The 19,067-nt window shown below is 35.8% G+C and overlaps 1 protein-coding gene and 1 pseudogene across 3 annotated transcripts in view; both read right to left on the bottom strand.

The window, feature by feature from the left end:
• PHIP (pleckstrin homology domain interacting protein) overlaps positions 1-19,067 on the bottom strand; it is a 132,244-nt gene that overhangs the window by 34,670 nt on the left and 78,507 nt on the right. For all 3 annotated transcript variants that reach the window (XM_036886307.2, XM_036886311.2, XM_036886321.2), the window contains 7 exons: positions 15,111-15,251; positions 12,620-12,696; positions 10,859-11,090; positions 4,793-4,912; positions 2,965-3,072; positions 2,228-2,352; positions 2,011-2,093 (listed from right to left, as the gene is read on the bottom strand). In XM_036886307.2, coding sequence (XP_036742202.1) covers positions 2,011-2,093; positions 2,228-2,352; positions 2,965-3,072; positions 4,793-4,912; positions 10,859-11,090; positions 12,620-12,696; positions 15,111-15,251 — 886 coding nt within the window. The remainder of the gene's footprint in view (positions 1-2,010; positions 2,094-2,227; positions 2,353-2,964; positions 3,073-4,792; positions 4,913-10,858; positions 11,091-12,619; positions 12,697-15,110; positions 15,252-19,067) is intronic.
• Positions 15,712-18,856, bottom strand: LOC130681314 (elongation factor 1-alpha 1-like; annotated as a pseudogene).

Raw genomic sequence — 19,067 nt, 5'->3', positions numbered from 1 at the left:
GGTATTCTTGACACCACAGCCTTACAGTAAACACAACAGTGAGTTTCACAAAGCTGTTTCTTCTGAGCTTATATAGACTGATGACATGAGGCTAAGGAGGAAGAACAACTGGATAATGTGTGCCTAACCCCAACAAATGAGTCTGCAGAATATAACAGTAAAGTTAAGCAAGGAAGAGAGTTGGCCAGTCACAGTATGCCTTAAACATTTCTGAGGACAAGCTAATTTAATTACTACTGATGTAATTTTAAATGGCAGTTGGGAAGTAGATGCATACATCTGCAGAAATAAAAGACCCAGTCACGCTAACTTTAGAAGAAATATTCATCTACAAATTTAGGAAGGAAAAAAGAAAACAAGATCCAAAGGAGAAAATTTGATGTACATCCATCTGAAATATCTTGATTTGCCCAATGCATGCGATATTTCTTTGCTTAAGTTTTTATCAGATCATTTCTGGAATATTCCTGGACTCTGCTAATATTTGTTCAGCAATTTATTGGCAGATGCATGTCCTTAAAAAAGTAAAATTATCTTACCAAGTAACACATGCAAATAATCTTAAAATCAAATATACCAAAGGCTTATATAACCAAAACCAAGGAAAACACTTAACTATTTCTTCTTGAGTTTACAGACTTCTAAATAATGAGGATGGAAGTATTTCTCTACTCATCCATAGTAAGTATTGACCACTCTCCATGTTAACAGTATATAAAAGGTGTATGTATTTCATTTAATCCATATTCCGTTTTTCCTTATCACGACTATGTAAATATTGCTTGCTACTGAGCCAGACAGAACACAATTCCTTTCTGGTATAATTCTGTATAAAGATTGCTTCATATTTTTATGGTTGGTTTTCTCTGAACTTAAGGTCAGGCCTTCCACATTCTCTAACAGCTCAAACTGGACACTTCAACATAATTTCCCACCAAGCTGACATATTAGATAATTTATCAGTTCTTGTTCTTCCTTCCCTGAAGACTTCACTTTTAGAGGCTATCTTCTGGACTGGTTGCTTTTTAGACTTAACAGACAGATGCTATACTAACAACTGTGCTGACTATTACTTTGGAATTCCTTTCAGCTCTGTCCTGCTCCAGATTTCCAGCCTCCTGGAGGGGTTTCTTTTTCTTGGTTTACTACCTTATTTGTTGGAATACTTATTTCAAAGCTTCCAGAGAAAGAGCACATGGGATAATGGTATTTTTTTTTTTGGTAACTCCTATGAACTTAATTTTGTAAACTGAATTTCCCTAAATTCTCATTAGAGTTTATAGGTAAATTTTTAAGTTTACAAAGACAAAACAAGAAAAGCAACATCACTATGCCATACCTTCCAATGGCATGGAGGAGGGATGGACTGGCACATGAACTGTGTGCTTTTCAGACCACATGCCACGTATGCCCACACCCCACTCCAAGAGGACCAATAATGGCCCTGTTGGAAAAGCTTAAAAGAAATACTCTAATGAATAACACATCCATTAGTATATAAAACAGTGCATCTTAAATGCCTTGAAACTTTAAAGGACTTTGAAGTTTGGGTATTGTTTATAGTAGTATTCATTTTAGAGATTATAACAGAGTTATTAACCAATGAAAGAAAAATGTCAGTTTAACTTTAGTCCCAGTCCAAATTATTAAACATTTTGAACTGGGAGACCTTTGTTTGCTTCAAGTTTCAACTCTATTACTAATATATTTGTATAAAAATTTAATTCAGTGACTGAGAGCTCAAGAAACAGCTATAAACAATCTTATATAATAAACAATACCAAATGTGAGAAAATATTTAGAATTGCAGCATCAATTAGATTAAAAGTAATTTCAATCTTAAAAACAACTTTAAAAATATCTGACATATCTTACTTTGCTGTTAACATTTCCGCAAATGACAATAACATTTTAGTATATTTTTCTAAATTATGAGTAAAGGAAAATCACTTATTAGATTAAAAAACAACAAAAAACAAAGACCTCTGGCTTCTAAAATAAATTACCCACCTATATTCCACCGCCTATATTTTGCATCGTCAAATTGTTGTCTCAAGACTAGGAAATCTATAACATCAGGCATGTCATGGTATCTAATTACAAATAACAGAAAACAAATTAATTAGGTCTCATACCTAGAAATATCTAAGAGATGTTCAAATTTATCTGAATCTTGAAAAACAATCTATGATACTAAGAAACCACTGCCTATCTCAACAGTCCTTACTTCATGGTAAATGATCCGCCAGTTAGTTTACCAGTATCAGGATCTAGAAAAGCAAGTTTAAGGCAGCAAAGGGTAGGCAATCCCACTTCATACTTTATGCCAACTATTTTCATCAATTCTTGTTCCTAAGGAAGATACAGAAAGTAAGAAACCATCTTCACAAAATATATCACAAATTAAACTGCTAAACATAATCAAGAAAATGCTTCAATTGCAATCTCATCCAGTGGTGAATACTATGTGAATGTGTGAAACTCACCTAGCTGGGCATTTAAGGTCTGTGTGCTTCACAGTACAAGTAATCTCAATAAAAAAGTAAACAAAAAAAGGAAAAATAAGGAAAACTTTATATACAAGTTATATCTCAATAAAAAAAGGGGGGGAAGAAAATAAGGAAAACTTTATTGAAGAGTTTGCCAACAGTTCCAAAGACTTCTAAATAATTTTGAAATACTGCTGATAAACATAGAAACACTTTTTAATTTTACAGATATGAAGTTTACCTGAGAGATTGGTATTGTCTCATTTTCACTACAAGTACATTTTGTACCCAACTTACAGAACATATAAATTCAGTAAATCTTGTGTTTCTTTGAAAATTAAATGCCCCAGATTGCTTCAATTTAAAAAGTTGTCATCATGATGAAGTTTCTTTTAGCAAAAATAAAAACACTCAATATAATTTTCTCCATGATTCATCACTATCCTTTTGGGCTATTAAATAATAAACACCATACCCGTAGTTCCATTTTATGCCATGGCTGTTTTTTGGGATTGATACTGTAAATTTTATTTTTCCGGGCCATTTCAACATATGCTTCATGTCCTTGTCGGAAATAATAAACCTAAAAAAATGAATAAAGTTACAATTTAAAACCTGAATGTGTCTCCTTTAAGCCAAGATGAAGGTATCAGCTAAAACCACAGACAAAATTTAATGTCCTTTGAACTACAAGAAATTCTAGTATTTTGGCTTTTTTCCTTCTCTTTCCTTAGTTTTCTTAGTGTCACATAACCATAACCAAAATGTTCTTAATAACATTACTTTGATAATACACTAAGAGGTTGCGACAAGCAGTTATTTTGGGTTTCTTGGTTTCATCATTTATTTTTGGATTCAAAGTAAATTAATCTGTTGCATAACAAATGATGTTAACTAGAGAGAGGTTATGGTTGGTTTATTGTTCACTTACTTTGTTATCAAGTGGTTTGTACATATACAGAAAACTTTAAAACAAAAATTGTGTTTTCACATATATTTTATCCTTATGAAGAGATATATATCTTATCCTCATGTTGTGGAAGTTAAATTTAAGTGACTCCTGACTACCATCCTGTAGAATCTGATATTTGAACACAGTAGTCTGATACCAAGTGTTCTTCCCACTACTAAGAAATAGTAAAGCTTTTACAAAACGCAACATTTTTGAAAATGTTATTCAGCTTTTTAGTAACACTTTTGGATATCCATTATTCTACATACATTCATCCTACTCGTTAATGTCATTATTGCTACAGCTGCTGCAACTTCATACAAAGGAATGGGGCTGAATAACGGGACCTGTTAGCTCCAAGAGCTGAAGACAATGTAAACATTCTGGAGGGAAATCATTCAAAAGGAATTATATACTTTTTGGCCATCCTGAAACACTCTATTAAATATAATTTAATCCAGCATCTTAATGCTGTGAAATCTCTTAGGATCTATCATTGCCCTAAAACTACAACAATGTGGTATACCACGCGCTGTGTTCCTTAAGTCTTCTTAGGCAAGTGGGTCTCTGAAAGAATTATTTCAAACTGTTTAGTCACTCTTGCATTAAAAAGCTTTTGTTTTTCCTTTTTACTGTCAATTTTTTACCACCATCTGCCACTTTCTACTGCTCATTAGTGTGCTTTGCTAAAAAGCCTCTATTCTAATTGCTGATTTATTGCTAATCTATTGAACACCAGATAAACCTGCCTGTTAACATTATGCATAAAATAAGGAGACATGAACCCCTAAGTGGGAAATTCTGTTCTAAGACATCTTCATTTCAAATGCATAAGTACATAGTCCAAAATGGTGCCAATCACATTTTCTTACAAGTGAAATACTGTTTCTTACTCTAAGAGATATTTTAAGTATCTAAGAAATAAATTATGAACATTTTAAGTATTTAAAAGAAACTTTTACGAAATAAAATTAAATGAAAATATTGAATTTCATTTTCCTTTAATATGCTATATGTTTAAGACTTAAACTAAGAAAAATTAGTGTATTTTAATTTAGAAAGAAAAAGAAAACTGACAATAAAATCCTCATTTAAAAATACATACTAGTTTTTAAAATGCCAGTAAAATTTCCACTCTCTTACAGTATTTAGATTTGCCACTGCAATATTTGCAGTGGCCTAAAAGATGATCTGTAGAGCTTTCCTCCAAAAATACCCTCTCCATTCCTAGTTACAGACATCAAGAATAAGATATCTTATGAAACCAGTAAGTTTTCTACAGTTCTGGTTTATGAACTATACAAAAAGTTACTTGAGAGAAACAAAAGACATTTTTAAAAGTTAAAAGTACCTCATCACCCATCTGTGGCACAAATGGACATCTCCTGGGAATGGTATCTGTAATCCATGTGGAAGGTAACCATTCTTCTAATGTCAAACCATTTTCTGTTAGCTCTCCAACAGCCAATCTCTAAGAGTTTAGAAAATTATAAAGTGATATAATCATAAAAGCATTCATTTATTAATCTGCCCTTTAAAGTAACTAGAAAAGTAGTTGAATCAACAAAAGCGAAGGTGATCTTTATACAAAAATGTATGGTCTTTAATTATTAAAAACCGTATTCTGGGAAGATGAATTCAACCTCTCCAAATCACTGCATAAAAGAACTAGATAAACCAAAACCCCACAAACAACATTCACAACAAAACTAGGCAGCAAGGTATTCCCATAAATCCCAAAGCATAGGCCATGTAGCAGTCTACCTTCTTCTCAAAACTCCATCAACAGTCTGTATAACAAACCAGGGCATGATTGAGGTTTTTTTAAATCCTAGTCATAGTGTTACTAAGAACTAAGTAAGATACTCTTATATGGACTAAATAGTGCAGGATACAGGGGCTAGGTGTCCTCATAGGCTAGGCATTATGCATCTATTACACAGCCCAAGAATACTCCCCTCTCCTCCCCCTTCTAAAAAGTAGCCATTCCACATTTTTGGCTCAGAGCTTCTAATAAAATACGCTTTATTCAAACAAAATGTCAAGCCAGGTTCCTTAAACTTCCATGGATAAATAAAAAATGAAGCCTCTGAGAAAAAGTCCTTTGAACTTTACTGGTCACCCACAAGTGGTTATGATGGTCTGGACATTGTTACCTTAGTCTTAGAAAAATGAATTTCTAAGAGCCTTTGAAACCTAATCCTATTTAAAAGTAGAGAAACTTCATGCCACTGATTAAAAATGTTTTGGTTCAGTGTTTGTACACTAAGATGTCTACATTTTATTCTCCTGTGTTTTTAAAAAGGCGTTGTGACTGTGAGGTGACAGGAGGCCTCTAGAAGCAGCAATACCACGGGCATGGCAGGGGACCTGTTTGCAGAAGGCACTGCTGTCCCTGCCAGGGACACTCAGCTTCCTCTTCTTCCTAACTATACCCTGTTGTTTCTCAGCTAAACACTTCAGAAATGCTTCTCTATGGGAAGTGGGGTGGGGGGTGGGGAAAGGCCCTTGGCATTTACTACAGGTGAGATGGTCCCACTGGAGATTTTTAGTCCAACTGGAAAATAGTAGTAAGATCTGACATATTTTATAAGAAAGAAATCCTGCCACTTGCAACAACATAGACTGGCCTACAGGGTATAATGCTAAGTGAAGTTTAAGTCAGAGAAAGATAAATACCATATGATTTCATGTGGAATCTAAAAAACAAACAAACAAAACAGAAATAAATACAAAATAAAGAGAACAAACTTCACCAAATAGGTGAAGGGGATAAAGAGGTACAAACTTCCACTTTTGAAATATATAAATCAAGTTGATGAAAAGTAGAGCAGAAGGAATATACAGTAATACTATAATAACTTTGGTGCTAGATGATAACTACACTTATGGGGAGCATTTCATAATGTATACAATTGAATCATTATGTTGTATACCTGAAACCAATATAATATTGTATATTAACATACTCAAAACAAAAAAAAAATGGTTACTCTGAATGTATCAGGGCAGGGAGTTGCAATTTATGGCCCATGGTCCAAACCTAGCTGCTATCTGCTTTTTAAACCAAGTTTTACTGGAACCCAGCCATTCTGCTTCTGAATCATCTCTGGCTGCATTCAGGCTGCAGAGCACAGAGGCTGGCCCTCCACAGAGAAGTTTGCTGATCCCTGCTTTGGAGAACAGACCCTCACGGGGGAGGTATGAGCAGGGCAGATGGGAGGCTGATGCAGTGATGCAGCTCAGAGACCACAGTGGCACACTCTGGCACGATGGCAGAGGGGGCAAAAATAGTCAAGCGCTGCATTACGTTCAGAAAGCCACAGAAATTCCCTGATGGCCTGGATGTGGACAACAGGAGAAAAAGAGAAGTTACAGGTGACACCAAGTTTTGGTGTAAACGACTAAAGAAGATGTCATTGCTGAGATAAGGCTGGAGTGTAGCAGGTTGGAGGGGAAAAATTAGAAAGTTTTGTGTGTGTTAGACTTGAGATGTTAAGCCAGCTGATACCTGAACAGTTATTGAACCAGTTATGGAATGTGTTGTTACATAGTTATTGTTGTTATGTATTGAGTATACCACAGTTAGAACCACAGATCTTATCAGTTTAATATATTAAGATTTTGAGTTAAAGTGTGTCTGAGAAAGGTTTCTTCTTACTTAATAAAAAGGAAGGTAGGAAAAGTCTGAAAATTGTCAATTCTGGCCTTAATATGGACTATTAATTGCACTAGGCAAGTATCCCCATAAGGAACATGATCTATGATGAAGTAGCTAACAACTCCCACACAAAGCCAGGTGAACTGAATATTCAATACTAATAATCCTATCTATAGATAAGAATAATTATGACAATAAATCTTATTCCTTAATAATCCTTGGAGAACCTAGACTTCTTAGTTACAGATTTTCTGTCACTTAGTATTTAAAAACACTTAGGGGTTAAAATGCAGTGAATATTCCTGCTTCATAATTTGAGACTTTTTTCTGGAGATACTTGTAATTGATTCCATTCTATTAATGGAAATTTTAGGCCCATCTTAACTCCTATTTCTTCTGGAAGTCTTATCTGAAACTCTAAGAAAACATATCCCCATTCAATTTCCAAGTCATTATCTTGAATCTAGCAACTAAACATATTAATTAGATCATATGATATTTCTTCTATTTTTACCTTGGAGAATTCAAGTAAATTCTATGTTTTACACTACTTTTTATCCACTGTACTGCTTTGTAAATTGTAAATACTTGATTAAGAATGTATTGATCTAAATTCGAAATGGATCAAAGACCTGAATATAAGTCATGAAACCATAAAACTCTTAGAAAAAAACATAGGCAAAAATCTCTTGGACATAAACATGAGCGACTTCTTCATGAACATATCTCCCCAGGCAAGGGAAACAAAAGCAAAAATGAACAAGTGGGACTATATCAAGCTGAAAAGCTTCTGTACAGCAAAGGATACCATCAACAGAACAAAAAGGTACCTTACAGTATGGGAGAATATTCATAAATGACAGATCCAATAAAGGCTTGACATCCAAATATATAAAGAGCTCACACACCTCAACAAACAAAAAGCAAATAATCCAATTTAAAAATGGGCAGAGGAGCTGAACAGACAGTTCTCCAAAAAAGAAATTCAGATGGCCAACAGACACATGAAAAGATGCTCCACATCGCTAGTTATCAAAGAAATGCAAATTAAAACCACAATGAGATATCACCTCACACCAGTAAGGATGGCTACCATCCAAAAGACAAACAACAACAAATGTTGGCAATTCTGGCCTTAATATGGACTATTAATTACACTAGGCAAGTATCCCCATAAGGAAGTTGTGGAGAAAGGGGGACCCTCCTACACTACTGGTGGGAATGCAAATTAGTTCAACCATTGTAGAAAGCAATACGGAGGTTCCTCAAAAAGCTCAAAATAGAAATACCATTTGACCCAGAAATACACTTTTAGGAATTTACCTAAGAATGCAGCAGCCCAGTTCAAAAAAGACAGATGCACCCCTATGTTTATCGCAGCACTATTTACAATAGCCAAGAAATGGAAGCAACCTAAGTGTCCATCAGTAGATGAATGGATAAAGAAGATGTGGTACATACACACAATGGAATATTATTCAGCCATAAGAAGAAAACAAATCCTACCATTTGCAACAACATGGATGGAGCTAGAGGGTGTTATGCTCAGTGAAATAAGCCAGGTGGAGAAAGACAAATACCAAATAATTTCACTCATCTGTGGAGTATAAGAACAAAGAAAAACTGAAGGAACAAAACAGCAGCAGAATCACAGAACCCAAGAATGGACTAACAGTTACCAAAGGGAAAGGGACTCAGGAGGATGGGAGGGAAGGGAGGGAGAAGGGTGGGGAAAAAGAAAGGGGGCATTACAATTAGCATGTTTGATGTTAGGGGGGGGCATGGGGAGGGCTGTGCAACACAGAGAAGACAAGCAGTGATTCTATAACATCTTACTACGCTGATGGACAGTGACTGTAATGGGGTTTGTTGGGGGGACTTGGTGAAGGGGGGACCCTAGTAAACATAATGTTCTTCATGTAATTGTAGATTAATGATAACAAAAAAAAAAAAGATTGTATTGATCTGGTTTCAGAGCATAAGGGATGTAAGTCAGATACCATCTAAATTGACTTTATTGCACCTCTGGAGAATTCTATTTTTTCATTAAGTATTTTCTGTATTTGCCTTAATGTTTTTTTTGCTTAATTAACTCAAAGAGAATTAGTTACATGGAAAATATTTTCATTTTCATACATGATTTAAATATCAATTACTTAATGATCTCCCAGTTAGTTCCTTTCTAGTTCTACACAACTCTATGTATAAGGGAAATACTACATTTGAGATAACAAGAGGGTCAAGGAATAAGAACAATTGTATCCTACTGGTAGGCTAATAAGCCAAACCATGTGAACAAAATTCAAACTAAAGGGCATAGCCTGTAATACTCTAACCTTAGGATATTTAAAATCTGTCCCACATAAATTCAGTGGCAGATAGATCCTATCACAATACTTTAAGCAAAACAGTGAAGTTAAAATATGCCAAATGGTATAGTCAGATACAAATACAGCATTGCACGAAGCAGCCCAAGGTACTAGTTTTTGGACAATTATCAAATCAAGAGGACAGGTAAAGTAAACTGCACTTTCAGGACAAAAGACTTAGATTTCTCACCATGACACACACTGCAAACCTCAAAAGTTCATCAAAACCATCTTGAGATAGAAAAATTAGTTTAACTTATTAGCCAGATAGATGGCTAAATCAGTTTTCTTTAACCAGTCTACATACCACATGAAATAACGGGCCAGCCTTCATTTATCATCACTGACAAGGCAGAAGGGAAAAATGTGAGCTAATGTTGGCTAATACGTGGCATCTTCTTTGGTAAATCTTCCCCAAACAAAAGCAAAATTCAAGTAATTCATTATTACAAAGCTGAAACAAGCATGAGTTCAACTGAGGTAGATAAAATAAACACTTAGGACAGATGCATTCTTAAAATTTTTCAAGGCTCTGGGGATAGAGATCCTTAGTGTCTCCCTCATATTGAGTTCTATAAATGACAATTTACATTTAATTCTAAAAATGGAGGTAGTTTAAAAAAATAATTTCCTTTTGTTTAATCAAATATGCTTTGCATTTATATTCTTTTGAGGAATAGAGAACACGTCCATCATATTTAATTTACTGTAGAGCAGAAGTTGAACAGCTCTTAGTTTAAAGAATTCTAACTCCATTAGAGCTGATAGATCTTACATTCATAACATTTACCTCTATCCCCAATTTGTCTCAAAGTCTCCAGACTAAGGATACAGTCATCAAACCAATACCACTGCTAACGCAAGGCCCATCTAATTGGAGCTCACAGGCTCTGCAGATTAATGGAGGGTCATACAAGTTCAGCAGCCTCTTAGATTTGCCTGTTGCTTTGTGTTCAGTTGTGACAAACTTTGCCATTTTTATTTCAGGGGATGTTCCTCTAGGCTTTCCATTTATTTTCAGAAATAAGAAGGATGATTAAAAGGTAGTGACAACTGAAGCACTAATAAAGCTATGTTTTCTGACATTATTTTATATACATAAATGAATAAATCCCACCACATTGTCAAGAAAAATCTACTTGTGTTACAAGATTAAATGCTCAATATTTAGAATATGGTAATTCTACAAATACTGTCACATGCTGGACATATAAAACTTGATCTCAACTAAGTATCTTTTGGTATACTCTACTTACTACTGTGTATTTATGAGTTTTTCCTATTACTACTTGCTGTTAACACCTCAACACTGTGTATGTACAACAAGTGCACTTTTAAAGTGTGTGTGCTTTCTTTTCATAGAAAACATTACATTAAAAATATCAACCTTTTGTTTTCTTTCTTTGGGCTTCTTTTTCTTTGGTGATACTGGTCCATCTTTATCTTCATTTACTTTTTTCCTTTCCTTTTTAATCTGTTTTTGCTTCTGTTTTTCAGATTCTTCTTCTTCATCTGAACTGCTTTCGGCTTTCTTGGCCTTATGCTTAGGAATTTTCTTTGGTGGCTGCAGATTAATGCCCGCGTCTGCTGTCCAGTCAGAATAATCACTGGAGTAGTCACTGGACAGAAAAAGGATTTGGGAGATACACACACGATATACAGATACCTTAAGACTTGGTTTTATGAAAATGTAAAGAAAGATCATAATAAAGAGGAATGACAAAACAATACATACCAAGTGAACTAAAATTATTTCCTAACTTGCAAATCATCGTCTTCTTAAAGTTTCATAAAATTCTAAAGGCTTGATTTACTTAAGTTATCTCAAAAATATTTTTAAGGTAAGTAAGGTCATAGCTTTAATTGAAACACTAAATTAGGTGCCCTCTACGGCTATAAAAAAGAAGCAAAGTTCAAAATATTGTAGGGCAGACAAAAATAAACAGCAGGAGGCCATCTTCCTCAGTTCTACCAACAGCAGATGGACAGCCCTGGAGAACACAAGACACACCAATGCAAGGAGGCGGCACTCCTGACAGGGAGACTCCTGTGGAGGAGCATGGCTATGGCTGGACATGGAACTGGCAGGGTCGTAAGTGTTCCTGTCCAGCAGGAAGGCTGCACCTTCAAATCTCATGTATCATCTACATAATACATCTTAGGTCTAGCTCATGCTTCAAAGAATGCCTGATTCAGAAAAATACAGGCTTTATGATTTTAGGTATTGCTACCAACCATGTTTGTCATTTCATTTTACCTTCAGCAGACCTAAGTAAACCATTACCAAATTGATGTTGCAAAATAAAAAACCCAGTTATATTATCTCCTGTTTTAATTTTAGTTCATGAGAATATTATTTGATCTTAGTTTTCATAAACAGAAATGCCTTAAAGGAATTTAAGTTATACAGTGTTTAAATCAGTAATTAGTTTGCCTAGACTTAGTGATACATGACCTCACTCCTCTAAAATATTGCTGATAACTAACACTGAAAGGACATATTCTCCTGGGGTTTCAGTCCACTACCAGCCACCTCTTCCTCCCGGTCTGAATGTTCTTTACAGGCACTTATCTCTATCTTCCCAAGAACATTCATCATAAAGGTCAAATAAATAAGGTGTGTTCTAGGTATGACTTAATAGCTTCATTTTAAAATGCAAAATGATTTTAATGAACTTAAGTAAAAAATTTTTCAGACACTATTCTGGATGCATATGAATGCATCTGCAGAGAAGATCTACCCTAGAATAGACTGTCCTCCACTTACAAAAGCTGCAGCTATGGTCTCCATAATACGGTTCACCTGCCAAAAATTCACATAGCGGCCACTGTCAGGAGGCACTCAGCTTTTCACACAATTTTTGCTGCCAGCGCAGATCTAACTATAACCCCCAGAGCCCATGTTCTTTACAACAATTACATCACTTTGCAGATCTAGTTGCAATAAGCCAAATTTTTTTCTACTAGAGAAAAGGCATCAGAAAGAAAAACCAAATTTTGGATGACTACAAAAAAAAAATGTCTGAAGAAGGACCAACTTGAAACCCCAAGAGACTCTGAAATACATTGCCAATAAAAAAGAACCTTCAGGTTTCTCAAGATTTTATATGGAGATTCTATTTGGAGAAATAAAAATCCATTGAATTACCTAGAACTGCCATCACTGTGCCACGCTCGCTCCTCCTCTTCGGACGTCCCACCACTGACAGCGACAACGTCACCCTCCTAAGAGGTATTCAACACATTTTATTGTGTAATTTGGTAAAATAACATTCTATGATCAGTGATATTGAACAGTACCAACCACATTAGGTTATTTAGATTAAAACCTGATTTGAGTTACTTGTAAAACATACATCTTATATGCTTACACCAAAAAATTATTACATGTATTTAATAATTATTAAATATAACAAAAGACATAGTGCTTATTAATATTGGATTCAGAGGAATATCTTGGATGACTAACATACTTTGTTTTTTAAGCTGCATAACCTATCTTCTAGATTGGATGATACCACATTCTAATTAACATTTGAAATCAATTTTGTAAGATTTAAGCTTTTTTTTCTATAAATGCTTTGAGAAGCTCAAGTTAGGAACTTTTATGCTTTAATTATTATTAAAATAGCTTTATCACACACAAAAAGTATAATCTAACTCTGGTATTACTTTTTTCAAAAGGTAGAGGACTAAAAACTACCCAACCACTTTATTTCTCTTCATTAAATATTCACTGGTCAATGTAGGATATTCCTGAACAGCCTTTTTCTTTATAAAAACCGGTACTTTCAGTCACAAAAATGTTACACAGCCTCTCCCTAGCTCAAGCAAACTTTAAGAACCAACAAAAAACAGTCGTTCACAGTAATTAAGCTTTTCCTATGTCAGACATTACTCTAAGCACTCTGATATGGACAAAACACTACTGGTATTAGGGAGCAGTTAAATAAAAGGAACTAAAGCTTAGTAAGTTTAAGCATACTCAGCACAAGGAATGAACAATTAAGCCTCTCTTAAATCAGGTTATCTTATTCCAAAACTTAGACTACACTCTCCACAAGAGCAGCCCAGTGTCATCATCTGCTAGACACACTCTGATGACTTTTCAAGAAGATAATGGGATATATTCCTTTACTAGTAAATTAAAATTATATATTTTGGGAGAGAAGTTTTCCCTTTTTAATGTCTTAATAATGAAGAATGTGTGTTACATGACTATCCCACAGTTTTAAAAACTAAGCAGATATGAAAAGATCAAAATCTAATAGTAAATTTTATTTAGCAAATTTAATCTCTCAACATAACTGAAAAAAATCTAAACAAATGATCCAATTATTCCCACTCTTAGTAAATTACCTCCTTACAGAGGGAGAAAAGATACATACTTTTACATTGTAAGTTCTAAATACAAAATATCTGAATCACAAAACCTGGGTTTCTTTGCATTAATTAATATATTGTGCCCAAGGTGATATTTTGTTCTCAACATACTCTTCTGGGAATTTGTTCAACTGCTCTAAAAGGATGTTCAAGCATAAACAAATTAGTTTTGAAGACAAATGAAGGATTCAGTAAATATTTCTCATGTGACAGATATACCTGGAAATATACAAGTTTCTACTAAGTGGAATCACATTTAATATATTTTATAAAAATGTATTAGTAAAAGAATACTATGAATCTTTCAAAACTAAAACATTTTGTAAGGCAAATAATTAGCCCACATACACTTTGTTTTGTGTGTTTATCTAATTTATCAGGTATCAAGTTTATGTAATTAGTATATCTGGCCTTTTTACCAGATTGGATGTATCAATTTGACCCAGCCATATTAGGACCTAAAACCACTGGAGACTAACGCTGAAACTGTGGTTACAATACTCAGTTTGAGTTAGTACTGCCTGTCCACAGAGATACACTCAGAGAATTCCTGTATGTCTAGCACTGCAAGCTGCAAAACACAACATGGCTTCAAAAATGCACAGTGGTCAGTTCCTAAGGTCACAGAGTCTTTAACCTGAGGGGGAAGGGATCCTAGAAAGAATGGGGCATTGGAAGGAAGACGGTTCTAGGTGCTGATTAAGAATGATCTGTGACTAGAAACTGATTGCCTCTACTTAAAGAATTTATAATTTAATAGGGACAATGATATTTATTAAAATAATTATACATGAGGAATTTTTAAAAATTACATTGAGAAAGCCATAAACTGGTAGAGAGTAAAAACTAACCAAAATTGTCAAATGGCCTACTGGTTAGTTATAGTACAGATGAGAGCTTCATGGTACTACTTAAAAAGACTGGCTTGGAATAAAGGGAACCCGGGTTTAATCCCTACTCTACCATTTAATAGGTACATGGGCAATCTAAGCATCTTGAAAGCTCAGATAAAATGGAAATAATTAATTCATATCCATTTGTTTTGTGGATTTCAGATTATGAGTATGAGTACCATGCCTGGAACATATGTACAACTTCAGTAACTGAAGCTGTCACTATTATTGTAACACCTAGAAATAACATGTTTGAGTTATAACTATAAATAGATCAATGAATGCAAAGAAAGAAAGTCATATTCACATCTTAAAAAGTCCAGTAAAAATGGAAACAAATTGATGAATGTGCTGAGATCTTACATCTGAAGAACTGGTGCCATTTTCTCTCTCTTCAGAAGGCCTAGGAGGCTCCTCCAGTGCAGACCGTGTGCGGTAGTTGTGCTGATTTGCCTGCTGTTTCTTGGACTCTCCGAGGTCCAGGAAATGCTCATGAGCATGATTCTGGGGAAAAGGAAGTTGAAATTAATTTACCATATGCTTAAAGAGCAGGCTTTTTAATTTAATTTAATAAAACTCCATTCATATTTAAGATATAACTCAAGTGGACTAGATTACAGCACCAGCTCAAATATTTTAGTATTATAGAAAGTCACAGGTTTGTGATGACACATTGAAATTCACTTGTTGATAATACATAAAACTTTTTTTTTTCCTTATCAGGTGGTACAGACTCAAGGACTCATAGTAACAGACTAAACCTAACATTAAAGACTCCTGTATCCACACCAACCCACAGAACAGATGTAAGAAGAACCATGGGCTGTGAGGCACAAGCAACAGGCAGAGGCAAATGAGAGACCTCAGTGGTGGTCACAGAACCACCCTGCCAACATCAGACCTGGACACCAGGTGGCCGGCTAGCTCGCTCTGCTGCTGCTGAAGAACGGGGGGGAAATCTGCAGCAGATGAGAATACAAATAACACTCATCACACACAAAAATAACGATAAAGTCCAACATGGTGAGAGATGAACAAATCCAACAAAAAACAGAATTTACAGCTGGGGGTAAAAAACACATTTGTGAGTATAAAAAAATAAAGGAAATAATAAAGATCCCCTTCAGAAAGAATGAGACATCAGACTTGCAATCAATCATACAATAAATATCGCATAAGAATAAGAAGCCCTATCTTTACAGCATTCACAGAAAATACTTTGAACCTACAATTATTCCTCATTTTATATTATATCAAGTTTTAATGGGTCTCAAAATTCTGTGATTTTTGGTCAAGTTGTTTTCATTAAAAAGTACCGATTTCAAAACTAATTAAAACTGCCTCCCATACAAAAACAAATTGTCTGTAAACCATTCTCAGCTCTTTCAAGGTTTTACAACACATTATCATTAACCAGTCTTTTACTATTAAACTTAAATGGCCAGCTGAGACCAACGGCTCCGAGACCGTTCCTCCATCACTGGCTGAGATGGGGCGGCAGCGCTTGGGGATAATGTACTTCCAGCTCCTGAGCTTTCTGGGCGGACTCGGTGGTCTCGCAGCTCCGGCTGCCCTTCCGCTGCTTTGATGGCCCCGAAGGCACCTGTCCGTCTCATGGCTGAACAGCCACAGCCCAGAGGAGGGCGGTCAGAGTGGTTCTCAGCACACGTGGGCTGCCAGGAACCATATCAGTAATGGCAGCATCACCGGATTTCAAGAATTTGGGACTATTTTTCAGCTTCTTCCCAGAATGGCAATCTCCTCTGGCTGGGCCAAACTGCGAGCCGTGGAAGCCGCGTGACAAGCTAGCACCAATCAGGCCTGGATGGCTCAGGATAAGCCCCTGAGCTGTGAAGCCAGCTGTTTACATCGGTGAGTCATTTTTACTATCCCCAGTTACACTGCCACAATGAACATCTCTGACAGACACACGCTTGATGTTGAAGCCTACACCGTCCCCAGGAAGAGCTTCGCTCCAAGCTCCATGGTGCATTTCAACAGCCCTGACTCGACTCTGACACTGACTGGAGCAAAGGGGACCAGCATGCCGGGTCTGGGGACACCAGTCTCCACCAGCACACTCCATGGGCCCTGCACCCACACCTGCTGTGTGGACATCCTGGAGGGGCAGGCCAGGGGCTGTCAGCAGGATGAGTTGGTGGCAAGACAGGGCCCAGAGCCAGCTTTCACTGGCACCACCATCTCTGTGGGTGACTTCCATCCCTGAACCAAGGCATGTCAGCACTTAGCTTCAGTGTGTCGTCACCATCCAGTCAGAAACTGGTACACATGCTGCTGTGTCAGATGTAGGCAATCCTCATGCAGGGGCAGACTCCCTAACGATTTGCTCCTATCTCCTCTGGCTGTGGGATGGCTCAGTGGAATCCACTTTGTAAATACCAGATAAAAAGTCTAACATTAGTCAAGTTCACACTCTTTCTTAAATCATTCTCTTTTTCTTTCCAGTAATTTTCAGTGTTCTCTTTATTTTACATGTTTTGAAATCTCACTATAATATGTTTAGTTGAAGTTTTAAAATTTTTTATTTACTGTATTTTCCTTGTTTATCCTGCTTGGTATACTAGGCAGAGGTTAATTTTAGGAAGTTCCGGTTATTTTTTTCAACTCTTTCCTCCCTCTATGTATTTTTTCTTCAAATACTTATTAAATAATGCTTATGCTAATATTTCTAATTTCATTCTCTTTATACACATATTATATAAATGGGTATGTTTTTTTACATTTCCCTATTCTCTCCATCATTTTATCTTGTTGATACATTCTAGGAGAATTCTTGAACTTCACTTCCCAGCTTATTAACTCATTTTTCAGTGTTTTATATTCTCCTATCCAACCTGTCCATTGAATTCTCTAACTTCAGCAACTATAGGTTTCACGCCAGTATCTCTAATGAGATCCTCTCCTATCAACTATTCATTGTTATATCCTATTTTCAAAGTCCCCTCCTACCTCTGAGAATATGCTATTTTGAGCATCTGTTCTGTGCATTCCATTAGTTTTCTTTTGGGTTCACAAGTGTGTTGGGTGGTGATACTACAGAGTAAGGAGAGAAAAAAAGGGCAAAAACCTAAGTCTTACTTTACATTACTAAAAAAGATTCTGGGTGTGTGTGGAGGGCGGATGAACCTCAAGACTTGGAGCACTGAAATCCAAGCTCACCCATCCCCCAGCTCCCCACCTGCTCCCACTCCTCACTTCCTTCCTTGTAACCAGTCTTGGCTACTAGGACTGTTGGCACATCAGCCTGACTACCAACGGAGCAGCTACCTGTAATGGCCAAGTGAAATCCAAGATGTTTTCACATACTAGCATGTAAGATTTACTCTATACAGATTCTCTCTTTAAAAGGATTCCTGAAGGGTTTTGTAATTTTGTAAAAATTTTGGGAAATACATAAGGGTATAAAAGAGAAAACAATGTTCAACTATAATCTCATGAGTTTTGAGTAATCCATTGTTAAGTATATACACTGCTTCTTTCAGTTAGCATAAATTGTTTATCTACTCAAATTCATTTCATTAAAAATTGCTATTTGTTCTATTTTGTAAAGCTTTATCTACAGTTTCTTTAGGATAAATTCAAGTCAAAGAACATAAATGTTTATAATGCCTTAATAAATAATGCAGTGGTAGGGAAAACTGTTTATCAAGCAGCTGCTCTCCATTTCCCTGCACACACACACACACACACACACACACACACAAACCTTTGTCAGAGCTGCATGTGACTAAATTCTGGCCAATGGGATATCCAGCACAATGCTGCAGAGCAATTTCAAAGAACCTTATCAGAACAACATATATGCCCCCTGCAGATTCCTCGTTGACTTGAAGCGTGTTGACTGTAAAGTGATACTAAAGAAACATCCATTTGGCAATATCTTTATGTGTGAGGTAAAATTCACATGAAAGGATCAGAAGAACAGAACTTCAGTTCTCAACAGATTTCCAATTTGTTTAAGCCACTGTAATATTGGGACCAGCCTACTGCCCCAAATCAACTTTATAACTGCTTTCTGAATAGTTTTTTTGTATTAATTTATACTTCCTGCCTGCAAAGGAAGTACCCTCTGTTAACAGAAGAAAAAAAAAAACTGCAACTCTAAAAAAAAAAAAAAACTGCAACTCTTAAGATGAAAGATGGCATCCCTTAATTGGTACAGCCACGATCTGTTCAGTCTGTAAGCATGTATGCTTTCAAGCCTTTCACTTCTCTCATAAAATTTGAAAACAACGTCACATTACAGACATTACTGTTCTAGTTGCATTTTTCACTTAATAGTGTATCATGAGAATTTCT

The sequence above is a fragment of the Manis pentadactyla genome, chromosome 16 (assembly GCF_030020395.1).
Source record: "Manis pentadactyla isolate mManPen7 chromosome 16, mManPen7.hap1, whole genome shotgun sequence".
Taxonomy (NCBI): domain Eukaryota; kingdom Metazoa; phylum Chordata; class Mammalia; order Pholidota; family Manidae; genus Manis; species Manis pentadactyla.
This window is presented reverse-complemented; position numbering and strand designations above follow the sequence as displayed.